The sequence below is a fragment of the Myxocyprinus asiaticus genome, chromosome 14 (genome assembly GCF_019703515.2).
Source record: "Myxocyprinus asiaticus isolate MX2 ecotype Aquarium Trade chromosome 14, UBuf_Myxa_2, whole genome shotgun sequence".
Classification (NCBI taxonomy): Eukaryota; Metazoa; Chordata; class Actinopteri; order Cypriniformes; family Catostomidae; genus Myxocyprinus; species Myxocyprinus asiaticus.
This window is the reverse complement of record NC_059357.1, coordinates 13,039,325-13,053,571: the sequence shown is the minus strand read 5'-3', so window position 1 is coordinate 13,053,571 and position 14,247 is coordinate 13,039,325. Positions and strand designations below refer to the sequence as shown.

The window sequence follows — 14,247 nt, the reverse complement described above, 5'->3', positions numbered from 1 at the left end:
AAAACACACGCGGAGAAATGGTGAAACCATTTAAGAGAATGTTTATTTGCCCAAATTTTAAATTGCATGGATATACATCTCTTGCTATAGAAAACATCCAAATGTTTCAAATCTGTAGTACAAATTTAAGCTTTTTCTTAATTTTTATTTTTTTGTTGCCATTTCTACAAATAAACAAACAAACATAGGAAGGGATAAAAAACTAAAACTTACCAAATTAAAAAACTTTTTGGCTACAGCAGCAGATTGCTTAGCCAACTGAAATTACAAACGCAATAAAGTTCACTCAATACAAAGAAGAAAAAGAATAAAGCCATATTTACAAATACCTTACAACAGCACTGAACCCAACCCAAGTCAATTTGCAAATCTGAAAAACCTATATAAAAAAAATCTAATCTTAAAGAAAGGTCCACTGGAATCTCCCATCCTGGCCCGTCACTCAAATCATCAATAAACAAATTGGACAAGTTTTTAAATGCCTTGTGGAGCAAATACAGCATACAGATTAACTTCCAGTTGTCAAAGGATTACTTAATGTTATCCCCCCAAATTAAAAATAGCATTTCCTTGTCATCAGTTTGTATACTTGCAAATTAATAAGGCCCGATTTTCTTGATGGGCAACGATTTATTTACTGCACCCATATCTAGTTAATGGCTATGTACAAATACTGAAGAGGTTGTAACTCATGTCAGGAGCTGGGTTGTGGGTTTCCATCTTAATTTAGTCACCATTTCTGGCCAGGGCATTGGAATTAAGAGAATATACCAGTTACCCTCAAAACTGTTTATATATACAAACACACAACAAATATCGGTACCCCTCGCTTAAATAAAACATCTCCATTACATTCCTTGAGCTGGTGTGTGAAAAACCTTCAAAGTGGTTGACATTATAGGGTGATGGCTGAAATGTAGACAGAGGAAAACTGAAAGAACACTGGGCTTGTGAGCTTGACCATAAGTGCACTGAATAGTGGGGTAACTCATATCTATCATATATTTAAAACATATCAAGTTTTTAAAAAGAAAACAGTGGTTGGAAAGAGGGAAAACAACTTCAGCTTTTAACAATATGTAACCATTATTAACAAATGAGAAGACGGTTTGGTGCCCAGTCTGCAAAAAAACAAAACGCTTATTTCTGCGAACAATTAACTGAAGAACTAGTATTACGTAACATTGGTTGTTTTAATTATCTGAACAGCTAACTGGAATCCATCTGCTGGTTCCGTGGCTTCATCGAAAGCACAAAACAGCAAGGGGCAGCGTTCCTAAAACAGGATGAAAATAAATAGTCCATTTTCACCTGTAACCTCCTGACCCTCATCAGGTGCAGGGAAGGATGGCGCATGAATGCTTTGTGAACAAGCAGCAAGTGCGTGACCAGCAGGATCCATGCAGTGACATTCAAAATGGCTTTATTGTTCCTAAAAATACCACATTTTTTGAACCGAAGAAGTGAAAAAAACTAAATTTTAAAACAAAAATGGAGGGAGCATGTAAAAGGACCTGCTGGAGAGAAACAACGCCAGTGAAAGGTACAGATGGAGAATACGAAAGCAAACATTCTTCAGAGTGCAATTATTTGGTCCCCTGTACCTCCTGAAATAAATCTGCAAAACTTAGAGATTCTTTGGCTCATTTAGGAAAAAGAAAATGGCACCTGGTGCTCTTGATCTCCTCTGAAATCCTACCTTTAAATTAGAAACTTGATGCATCCTAATGATGCCTCAATGACTACAAGCCAATAGCAGAGCACTTTACCCTTTTCGGTGATCAGCATTGTGTCAGAGGAAGGAATTTAGATTATGCATCCTCGTACGCATTTTGTTTGCCTTAAACGCCTTAAAACTTGCCAAGCACATTTATAGAGGAACAAATAAAACTGAAAGCACAGGGGAATACAGAACAGAAGCAGGGGAAAGACTGTGTGTGAGAGAGAAAGAGGGGTAGCTGGGTGGGCACAGATGTGTTACAGTGGGGTGATCTCCCTCTGGTGGTAGGCAGAGCGCAGTGCAGGCTCACACCCGTGACTTGTGGCTCAGTTCACAGCATTTCTGGCAGTCTGTGGGCTTGGCCTGAATCGGCTCTGGCTCAGTCCGAGTCGGATGCTGATGAGTCGTCAGAGCTGGAGGCGCTGCTGCTGCTTTCTGATTTATTCTCCTTATCCTCCACCTCTTCATCATCCATGTTTTCCTCATTCTGAAATTGGCAAGTTTTTTTTCCTCATTTGCACAGAACAGATCAAGGGTTCCCAAACTTGTTTGTCTGCCGAACATACGGCTTTGACTTAAACAATTTACTTTATGAACCCCGTGAGATTCACAATTTAATTACTTTTAAATAAGATCATGTAATTGTTCTGTTTTGATTAAAAAAAAAAAAAAAAGCCTATATTTTTAAAAGCATGTTGTGCTCTTTAAGGGATAGTCCACCCAAAACAAAAATTCTCTTATTTCACATTCTTCTATTGTTTTTGGCAATTTGCATTCTTCGTGCATATCGCCACCTACAGGGCTGAAAGGAGAATTTATAGCAAAAAATAACTTAAATATTGATCTGTTTCTCACCCACACTTATATCGCTTCTGAAGCCAAGGATTTAACCACTGGAGTCGTTTGGATTACTTTTATGCTGCCTTTATGTGCTTTTTGGACCTTCAAAGTTCTGACCACCATTCACTTGCTTATAAAGACCTACAGAGCTGAGATATTTTTCTTTAAATCTTTGTTCGTGTTCAGCAGAAGAAAGTCATACACTTCTGGGATGGCATGAATGTGAGTAAATGACGAGAGAATTTTCATTTTTGGGTGAACTATCCCTTTAACTTTGAAGTGCAAAACAGACATCACATTTCATGTGATCAGCATGCAATTAATCTTACATCATCATCATCTTCATCATCATCGTCATCATCACTGTCATCGCTAGAGGATGATCCATCGTCAGATTCCTTCTCTTCCTCTTCATCATCATCATCATCCTCCTTTGGAATTGATAAAGCAGCAAACAACAAACAGACATGTCAAACATGCTACAGACCAGCAAATCTCTACTCACAGCTAAAGATGTACATATTGGTTGATAATTTCAGCTCCTAGAGAAAATCCCAAAAAAGTCTTCTTGTAAGAACATTGTTTATTTGTATCTGCATTAAAGGACTATCAGCAGAACAAACTCACAGATGTTTTGGCCTTGGCTTTCACTTTTGCATTGGTGCCACCTGGTTTTGCTGTACTCCTCCGTTTCTGAGGAAAATAAATAAATACATTTTTGTCTTTAACAAATGCAAGGACCAGTTGAAATTCAATGTTGACAGTAGAAATTTGATGCGTTTAAAAAAATTAAAAATAATTATATATATATATCTTTTAATATCTTGTATTTAAAGTTGTGTGTAATTGAGGTCTATCTTAAGAAAACAGAAAATGCAAAAATGTACATCCACATTTATGACTTACCAGAGAATTATATTCTTTATACACAGCTTTCTCTTGCAATGATAAACTCTGTGAGGGGGGAAAACATTTTATTATCATTGAATGCTATACAAGTTCAAATGGTTAATAAATGATACAGTAGCTCTTCAAAAACCTAGTGAGCTGTCTTGTTGTCTACTGCCTATTTAAGCAGCATTCTAACCCCAATGGAATCTCATAAGTGACTGAATTGGAACGCTCTACATAGGCAGAAACATTGTGCAACACATACACAACACACAAATGGCATTTCTCATGAGATCCACACTGGTGACTCGACTCACTATTGATTGCTAACAATGTGATAAAATAATAAACAAAAATATACAGCACGGATAAATATTGGGTAAAAATAATCAATTTTTGGATCATTTTGGATACTTTTCTGTGTTGACTGAAAATTATATTTACAGTCAAAAACTGTCTCCGTAAAGGATACATGCAATTCTGCATTAGAATATGGGCAAAACAAGGTGTCTTCGAAGGCAGTATAATGTAGCTGAATTCCTTTTGGAACAGCCTTTGTGGTGGATGTGCCTCTACAATGTCTTTAAATGCTGTCTAGGTAGGCAGCTCATTAGGTTTTGGAAACAGAGCTAGTATGAGTATAACATCAATGCCCATGTAAATTAGATATTAAAGTACTATTTTCTTTATATTGAACCATTACAGTTTTCTTTTTCCATTTGTGCACTGTTGAACAGATAACTGAATAAATAATGAGGATGTACCGCAAGCCACTGCTCCAGCAGCACTTTGTACTGCCTCTGTTTCTCCTCTGCCATCTTTTTGTAACGATCCTTATCTTTCAGAGAAAGTCGCTGCCAGCGACCTCCGATTTCACCCATCCGCTCCTTCATGGGCAGGTGGTTCAGCTCGCCATTTGACAGCATTTCCTGAGAGAATTTCTGATAACCGTTCCTGCAGGCACAGGTGCACAGAGCACAGTGAGCAAGAGCAGAAAGGCAAATACACAATTACATTTTCTCATTGAGGTGCAGGTGTGAGTTCCAAGAGTTAACCTTTCGCTAAGCTCCGCCCCCTTTTTAACCATTGCTCGCTCAGGCAAGTTTTGCAGAACTTCGTGTTCACCAAAAGAAACAAAGGCATACACATCTCAGATGGCATGAGGGTACGTAAATGATAAGAGAATATTCATTTTTGGGTGAACTATCCCTTTAAAGTGGGGCTTAGCAAAGGGTCAACTGTGGCAACCAATGCACACAAAAAAAGCACTTACGAGGGTGGTTTCTTAGGTTCCCCTTCAAATTTCATTTTCTTCCCTGGGGTAAAGACTGGAGGAGGAGACCGCATCTCACTCAGCTCTCTCTGTGAAAAACAGAAGGGATTTACCGGTTGAAAAAATAAAAAAATATTACAGTAAGTCCAGATTTAAAAACAGCAGCAAACATGTGATCAGTTACTTTACAAAAGATAGTTTAACTTTTAATGTTGCAAAAATAAACTTGTTTTGAGATACATGAATAAAATTTTGAGCCTCTGGAGAAAATGTACATAATTAAATAGAGGTACTTCAATGCAGTAAAATGCAGCAATCTAGCCTCCTTGACCTTTAAAAAAAAAAAAAAGGGCTACAAGCACCAGTGTCCTACAGGGTTTCTATTAGGGATGAGCACAAGTGCTCGATTACTCTGATGTGGCAGCAATGATCGATCATGAAAACGATGATTGATGGTAATCATGCACGATGTGACTTCACTTAATTCGAAATTCAGTGACAATTACGTGACACTAAACACAAATGTGTCAAAGAGGGAGCTTATTTTTAATTTTGAGATTGATTACGTTGTGATTTTGAGGGGTACATTGATTGTAAGTGACGTCTCATAGCAACCAAATTGATATACAACGCTGCAATGCTATCGTTACGATAATCAATTTTATTTTGAATTAACTGTGTTTTGAACACCTGTCTCTGCAAAACGTTTGCTAAACACGTTTTATTATCATTTCAATGTAAGAACTTTGACTTGTTAATGGATATATTTAATAAAAAGTTAGTTTAATAGACGGTTTAGACAGTCTTTAAAAAAACGGTATTACTACGGTAACCTGAAGGAAGAACAGACAGAAGCGCGTTGTGCACATTCTTTCATTAAGTTGGGCTGCGAATCTTCACATAATGTCAAAATTTGATGCATTATATTTTAATAATGCCATCTTTTGTACATTTTGTAACAGATTATTTTATAACAGCCTATAATAATGAATATACGATACACTGGAACAAGACACAATGCAGCAGCCAAAGACATTTGTCAGACATGTTATTATATATACAGTTATGTACATGTCATTGCCTCTCGAGCCCTCGACGAGTAATTAGTCAAAGTGCTTGAGTAGACAAAATGACCAAAATGCCCATGCCTAGTTTCTGTTCAGACAACCTTTAACAATAGCCGTTCACACATGCAACCAGGTAAATTACAGAAAAATCGTTGGGTTGCCTTTACTGGAAAATTTACCAAGTGTGCTGTTCACACACACAATTGTAGGTAATTTTCTGGAAAAGGCTGCATGTGTGAACGTGACTAATGCTTTGATAGCAGCCAAACAAAAATGTCTTTGTTTTGGACTCACCTCATATCTTTTCTGGTCCTCTGCAGCCTTCTTGATCCACACAATCTTCTCTTTCTTCTCCATGGTGTTCCAGGTGGCCTCCATGGCCTTCTGAGCTTTCATCCGATCATTCTAAGAAATTGATGAAGAGGGAGAAGTCAGCCATGAAATTAAAACCGGGTACGGTTGGGCGGTATATGATGGTATGTGCAGTCAGTGCGACAGTAGAAATGTGTCAACTGGACATTTCAATACATTTTTAATGATTGATATGAAGTACATTTCACTTAGCATTTAATTCACTGGATTATCCAAAAAATAGCCACCACTGCATGGTTATTTAACATAATTGTTTCATCAAATTTCCAGCAAAAATAATTGTGATATAAAATGACTAATACCATGATAAAGATTTGTATTCATTCATACATTTCATAATTCCATACCTTGAATCGGGCAAGATAGTCTCCAATGACACTCTGTTGCCAGATTTCCTGAGCTGTTTTGGGCGTTTCTGGACGTTTTCCTTTCTCCTCGCTGTTCTTTTCCGAGTCTGCTTTCAGCGTTATTTCCAGATTTTTATACTTCTCCTGTTGGATAATTTAATAAGAACATTACTATTAAAGTAGCCAATGAAATTCAATAGTGTGCTTTGGTTACATGAAAAAACCTCAACATGAAACACCGCGGTGCTTCTCTGAATCACAATGATTACCTTCTTCTTGTCAGAAAGGTCGTTCCACATACGGGCCAGTAGTCTGGTGAGCTCCATGTCAGACAGATCTGGCCTTTCTTGTTGAAGTTTAGGGCGCTTCTCTTCCGAAAAAATGAACATTGCAGAGACAGGCGGCTTGGGCTTCTCTGCAGACTGTTGGAGTACAAGAGAAGAATGGTAGGGCTTGAGGAAGCATTAGTCTAATGACGTTACTAGTACCTTAAACTGAAGTAGTAACTAATCACTAGTTTCTGTAAGCCGATTTAAGAACCAATATGTCAAGTAAGATTGGCAGGTGAACTGACCTTTGCTTTGGAGCTCTTCTTTTTGGAGGCAGGACTGCCATCGCCTCCCTTTTTAAAGCCGCTCATCTTCTGTTCACCCAGTATTCTCTGCTGTTCCTCCTCTGAGATACTCTGAGATACACAGATACCATGTTTAAAATGCTAACAGTGTAGAAAAATCTTGGAAACAATACACTTAGAGCTGAGTGTCTGTTGTCAAAACATATACTTACTATTAAGAAGCGATTCATCTCGACCTCATATTCTTTTTTTTTCTGAGAAAAAATAAACACAAAATAAAACACTAACTCAAAATGGCCATACCCATCCGTATGTTTATATATATATATATATATATATATGATTAACAGGTCAATCTATTTACACCTGGTTACAGACCTGTTCACAGCGTTTTTGGTACGCGTCCTTCTCGCTCTGTGTGAGGAGTTTCCAGCGCTGGCTGCACATGACCATACGCTCTGTACTGGGAACGTCTTTCATACTGGACATCAGCTCAGCACAGAACATTGAGTAACCATTGCTGAGAGAGAGCGAATAAGAGACAATGAAAAAACGTACAACATGTACTGTACAATACTTCAGATTCATAAAAGGGCAAATCTCTTGAAAACATGTCCAGTCACATTTCTCCAAATCAAAGAAAAATATATTTACTAGCATGCATTCTGCTTTTTTAGGACCATTAAAATGAGCTTGCATTGTGACATTATTTTCATGACAATGATAAACATTTTACACCAAAATAATCCCCCCCAAATTTCTCATTACCACAATGTGAAAAGAGAAATTATATACAATTACAAATAAACTCATAAGTAAACAGTCTGGATGTGTTGTATGTATGGTAATGAGAAATTTGCTTACTGTAATATGTCCAGACATTTCCTTGAGTTGTGCTTCATTCTATTTTATTTTATTGTATTTTTTCCCAATTATTCTCAATGGTGATTCTTATCAGATTCTCATCACTCAACACTTAATTAATACAATATTTCAACAGTACAAAATTATTAATGTGGAGAAGAAAAAAAAACAAAAAAACTTTACCATGGTGGTTTGTCTGGCCGCCCATCAAACTTGTCCTTGAGCTGTCTCTCTGCTTTGGTCAGAGTGGATTTGACAATGTCCTCCTCTGTGATGTTCATCTCTGGGTGCTGCTGGATAAGCTCACGCATCTTCTCCTAAACAAGGACACAAAGAAACAACCTTAAATAAATTAAAAAAAAAGACTCCTACTGTTGGAAAAAATGCTCTTTAAATGAAGTGTCTTTACCTCATACAGTTTTTTCTGTTCCAGTGACTTCATGATCCATTTCATCTTCTTCTTGTCTGAGAGCTGTGGCCACTGCTTTCCAATACTATCCTTGATGTTTTTGGTGGTCGCCTGGCAATGCAAAAATACGAGTGTTAGATTTCACCCTGTTTACTAGCTTTTTTGTGTATAAAGGAGCCAGCAGTGATTTGTTTACAGGTGCCTAGATCTTACATCTGGGTGTGCTTTGAGATGGGCCTTCTTCTCATGGCTATACCACAGTTGCTGCGGTGTCTTGGGCTTCTCTGGAACATTAGACTTCTTGTTACCATTCTCTAGAAGGTCGGGATGATCCTTCCTGATCAGACAAACATAAATGAAAATATTTGAGGAAAGGGATGTGATCAAGCCTATTGCAATTATTCCATCTTTACAAATGTACATTTTAATGTAAAGAGTGAATAATTCACTTACTTGAACTTCATCATGTTGACCATGAAAGATTCTTTTTCTCTGAGAAAATCTTTCACATATTTCTCCTGTTGACACAAAGTAAAAAAACACTTCGGTCAGTCAAAACAATGCAGGTTTTGCTGACAGATCAACAAAGTTACCTCTCAAAACAATAGGTGATCCAGACCAAATACAAAATATTTTCTTCTTTTCAAAGAGGCAAAAATGCAAAAACGAATCTGAAATCCTTTGAACACCAAATGCACCTGCAATCTTAATACTACAAACTGAGCACATTTAGTTTAATATACCATGATAGGACCCCTATAATTTCTCTATAATCTCCCATGAATTCCTATTTTGCAATGTTTTAGTAAAGGTGTATTCATTTAAATCCACTTCATTAAATTTTATTCCACTCACTTTTTTACGCTCTGGCAGCTCCCTGTATTTTTTCGAAAGGATTTTGGTGAGATCTAGGTTGCTCATCTCTGGATGTAGTTTAGCGTACTTGGCTCGTTTTTCCATAAAAAAACGGAAATATGGCGTCAATGGCTTTTTGGGGAAGTCTGGGTGTTTCTGTGAAGAGGAAAAATAGTGACAAAGTTGAGAAAGTCACTTAAGTCAGGCTAATATAGCATAGTATTAGCTACTGTTGCAAAAAAACAAAAACAAAGAAAAATTCTGCCATTGCTAACCAAAAGTTCTATGACAAAGTGATAAGATTGCCTACCTTCAGTTTCTTTCCTTTGTAGGGATTTTTGATGTAGTCCTGTGCATCCACAATCAGCTCAGAGAGTGTTCGGAATTTGCGTATCTGTGTGAGGAACAGGATTTTTTTAATCTGTAACTACATTCATAACTCATATTGCATAGCTTGTCACATGCAACATATTTTAAAGCATTGCATGAATGCAATTGTATATTCAGATTTCCAGTATATTTTGATCATTGCGTCTATCTTTAAGATATCCCCCCCCTCCCCAAAAAGAGAAAGAAAATACACCACTTATTTCATGATGCGTTTTTCTCAAGATATTCAACTTAAATCCCATTGGTTACAGACTAGCATACCTCGCGTGAAACTTCCAGCCATTTCTGTTTGCACATCTCTCCAGAGTACGAGTTGAAAGCCACTTTTTCCCAGTCCAGATGGGACTCAGATGTCTTGTACTTGGCTTGATCCTTTTCAGGCAGATTACCCTTCATGGCATCCAACAGCTTCAACATGTCATCCTGCTCCCAAACTGTTGCAATAGATATATAATTATTATTTTTTTTGTATGATTAATATTCAAGCAGACCAAAAAACAATCAAACTTTTTTTAAAAAATGATTTATTCCCTACCGGGGTCTTTAGCTGTGGGGTCCATTTCTCCATTCATTGCTTGGAATTACTCTAGAGAAAAATAATGAATTAATGTTAAATGTATGGATTATGAATCAGGAAAAAAAAAAAAAAAAAATAGAAAACTGAAACTCATAAAATAAAATTGTTATAAAATAAAAATTCTTAACTACCATTTTCTTCTTAATTTCTAACTTAAGAAAAAAGTTATTGATCCCCTTCTTTCTAAAGATTTTTCTTAAGAAAATAAAAAGGTTCTTAAAGTTAGGGTAACCTCAATTGTCTTAAATCCCAAAAGGTAAGATGTGTAAGGAATTTACTGGGTTGTTTAAAATGTGACACGTTCTATCATGTTGAGTCGGAAGTCGCAATGGGCAGTTTATGTAGAAATTTGATATTAGACCAAAACACATTTGACTGTTTTGTGTTTTATGGTTTTTTATTTTATTTTCAACTTTCAAACCATGTAAATGTTATCATGAAATTCAAACAATAAATGTTGTTTTGAAGCTTCAAAAATGTGGTGACCAATCATGCTAGTCAATTCAAATGGATGCTCTGCATAACACTTTCTCTCCATGATCTTTAGAGTCCATATATATATATAATAATTATATCATTGGAAAGCTGAGAAAGTTTTCCACCACCCATTCCGAGTCCCGCCTCTTTCTTCCGAAGGAGAACTTTTTCTTGCAGTAATTTACACAAGAACCACCAGCTCTTGTGTACTTAAGTTTATTTCTCTTCTTTTCCTCCATGTCAAATTAAAAGTTGTCCAAACATTGGCTCCATTCACTTCCATTGTAAGTGCCTCACAGTAACCTCTCTCTCTCTCTTTTTTTAAGGAAGAACGAGTCAAAATTAATTTAACAATTTAACATTATGCCACAAATACTGCTGATTGAGCTTAACTTGTACTGAACCCGGAACATTCCTTTAATACAACTATGAGGATAACTTAGCTTAAAAATGTTATTTACAATGATTTTTAAGAGCATTTTTCCCCCAGCAAATTTGAATTCAAGGTTTTTCCTTAAGAACAATCTTAAAAAAAGATCACAACTTTTAAGTTTTTTTTTTTTTTTTTCAGGAATACAAAATATTCTTACATTTTTTTCTTAAGTTAGAAATTAAGAGGAAAATGGTAGTTAGAATTAAGATTTTCTTCTTAAGAACCTTTGGTGAATCTGCCCTCAGGTCATATATAGTTTTCAATTTATTTTCAAAAAAATTCTGAGTGTGTGCATGAACATTTTAGAGTTTGTCCTCTCTACTCTAACACACTAATAAGTTAGGAACATTATGAATATACACCATTTCATTATTTCAAATAGCATATATTCATTTTATTGTTGCATTTTTTTTTTACGTAAAGTTTAATGAGTTTGAGGGGCAAATCTCTTTAAAACAGAAATTGCTGGCTGAACAAATTGAAATAAATCCCATCCCTACACATAATGGTTGATGTTCATTACACCGCCCCTAAGCGTTTACGCTCCATCGTGAGACAGAGCCCATTGCTTGAGACGGTTTCAAATCTCAAATAACTCTGCAGTCGACACAAGCAAGCGCAGTCAATCCCTCTAATCTTCCATTTTGTCTACCGAACTAAGACTTGAAACGGCTTCTCTCTGGGCTTTTGAGGCAAGCATTTCATCCAGTCGGTCGAAATTGGAGTATATTTGTTGCGGACGAGTGGATACTGGGAGGTACTACAAAAAGAGGAAGGAGAGATTTGGACGACAGCAGTTGTGCACGACGAACCAGCTGACCACGGATCGGGATCTGCTTTCGGTCTCCGTCGAGAGGGGGGAAACAGCCAGGGATCATCATGAGTGACTGCTATAGCATGCAGCACCAGAGTCTGCCTCCAAACCAACGGGGCGCGGGTCTCTGCTTCCGCCATGAACACATTCTTTGTCGCGTCCTCGATACAAATCGCCTACATGACGAGTTATTTTTCCGCGTTTGAATAAATAATGCTCTAAATTCACATTCACGCGGAGGGTCAGTAATAACATGATGCCGTTCCGCAAAGCTGCAACCTGGGTGAATTGTTGACAAAATGGCTCTGGTGTTTTTCCAGGGGCGAGGCGTGTAATGGCGGCGAGTCCAGTTTTAAAATAGACCCTGGCTGAAGCTCTGGGGTAATTTTTACCCTCCTGAAATGTTACTGGAACAGTGGATGGCATGATAATCAGACCCTGCCGCAGAAAACACCACAAGAAACATTTGTGCATTTTAAGCGCCCTTTAGAAATGCTTTGTGAATGAGCTCTACGTTTAGGGCAAAGCTTTCTAAAATGTTAGCGTGTTTAAGTCATTTTAAAAGTAATATTAATTTTTAATGAGGTTTTATCGAAAAAAAAACTTACCAAACTTGGTCCAACTTTTACTTGCCTTGTTTTATATTCTTAGTTCTATTTGCCGAATTTCATTTTAAGACCAGCAACAGTTTTTATAGTAATTTAGAAACATCCATTAAGAAATAAAACACAAATGATAGACTGTTAAACCGACCTTATGACTTGACCTACACCGGAGCAAACCGGCTACAACTAGCATTGAAATACCCATCCAGCCCTGATGATAGCTGAAGCCAGAAACGTTAAAAATAAACAACCCTAAAATGGTTTCAAAATTTATATTTATCATATATTTATCTACTGGTGAACTCCAACTGGTTGCCGTCGAAAATTCCCTCTTACCGTAAAGGAAACTTGTTGTTTACCCCGACTTTGGACTGACGACGAACACGGGCTGAAAGCAAAGTGTTTGCAGCCGTATGGCGGCGGTTAGCTGTAGGGTCTTCAAAAGCTTGAAAAATAGAAACGAAAGAAATATACTGTTAAATACACTCAATACACGGTGGTTGAATCAGAATTATGACTGGATTAGAAAAGTATCCATCTTTTCATAAAATGCATCGTTTTGTTCCCGCTCGTCACAAAGGAAAAATGTAACAGCCGAGAGAGAGAACGCTTCACTGGCGTGACGACTGTTCTAGAGCCGCCATACATGCCTCAAGTCTAACTCACCTCAACCGACAGAAAAACAACGAGCTTAAAATGGTACGCCTAGGCTCGGAACTTACCCGGTTTGCTCCTCAAACACAAATACAAACGCTAAACTGGCAGTTGTGACCACGAACTTTGCTCACACGGAGGCGCAAGCGAAAACAAGCCCACACGGTGAGAAGTATAACGGAGCTCCCTAATGGCGAACCAGAGGCGGCTGGTTCTTCCCTCCACGAGCCTCATGGAGTCCTGACTCGGAAATAAAGACGACCACAAGGGCTCCAACGCGAACGGAGGTGCCCTTATCGCGTTTAATAATGATGTTAGCGTGTACTTGAGTAAGATTCGGGCGCAGAAACTGAACGCTTGTGGTAGATATTCGAAGTATGTTTTTCCTCGAGTCACAGGACGGGAAATTCGGCGACCTCGGAATGTACCGTGCCTTGCACCGTCAACGCGAATTTAAACGCGGCGTCTTAAAAAAAAAAAAAAAAAAGATCCACAAAAGCTAAGCAAACACATTTAAATTCAAATGCAATGTTTTTATTTTTGTATCTAAGACGATGTTTTTTTTTCAATGTTTGTTTACCAAACGGTTGATAGCATGAGGCGCTGGTTAGACCTTACCTGTCGCTGCCTGTGTGTGGAACTGGTTGTGGAACAAGGGGAGGGTTGAATGTTAGCCAGCACTGCGCCGCCGGTCCAGGGCACGGGCGCTCCAGTCCCCGCAGAGCTGAGAGACTTCCCCCCGCCTCCATCTCTTTCGCTCTCCTTCCAGTCAGCGCGCAGCTCTCTCGATCCGCTCATTTCTCTTTCCAAAGAGACATCCGCATTTTCAATCTCTCCCCTGCTTGCCGCTCTCATCACGGATGGCTCGGCTGGGTTTCGCTTCCATTTGGATTTCAATCTCGGAGCTGCAGTCCCGATATGCGCCCTCAAACCCCGCACGAACATGCACCATTTCGTGCTCATTTAGAATGAGTTTATTTATTCAGAATGATGATATAAAGTTGTATTAATAATAAGTTTATCATTTTTGAATAAAAGCGTCTGCTAAATGACTATATGTAATAAAAGTGAATTTGATTAATCAG

General features: G+C 37.8%; 1 protein-coding gene across 4 annotated transcripts; it reads right to left on the bottom strand.

The window, feature by feature from the left end:
* Positions 1-21: 21 nt before the first annotated feature.
* LOC127451922 (nucleolar transcription factor 1-like) lies at positions 22-14,235 on the bottom strand. Of its 4 annotated transcripts, none has more exons than XM_051716991.1 (22): positions 13,781-14,235; positions 12,845-12,953; positions 10,138-10,188; positions 9,864-10,036; positions 9,523-9,606; positions 9,213-9,368; positions 8,811-8,875; positions 8,571-8,694; positions 8,358-8,468; positions 8,132-8,265; positions 7,463-7,604; positions 7,297-7,338; positions 7,085-7,195; positions 6,780-6,932; positions 6,511-6,654; positions 6,086-6,196; positions 4,725-4,813; positions 4,216-4,405; positions 3,467-3,514; positions 3,188-3,253; positions 2,890-2,991; positions 22-2,207 (listed from the first exon to the last, which is right to left on the bottom strand). In XM_051716991.1, the coding sequence occupies exons 3-22, from the start codon at positions 10,172-10,174 to the stop codon at positions 2,100-2,102; spliced, it is 2,190 nt and encodes a 729-aa protein (XP_051572951.1). In that variant the 5' UTR covers positions 10,175-10,188; positions 12,845-12,953; positions 13,781-14,235; the 3' UTR covers positions 22-2,099. The 4 variants fall into 4 exon arrangements, with proteins under 4 accessions (XP_051572951.1, XP_051572950.1, XP_051572949.1 ...); XM_051716990.1 differs by lacking the exon at positions 13,781-14,235 and adding an exon at positions 13,231-13,737; XM_051716989.1 differs by lacking the exon at positions 12,845-12,953.
* Between the last annotated feature and the right edge of the window lie 12 nt (positions 14,236-14,247).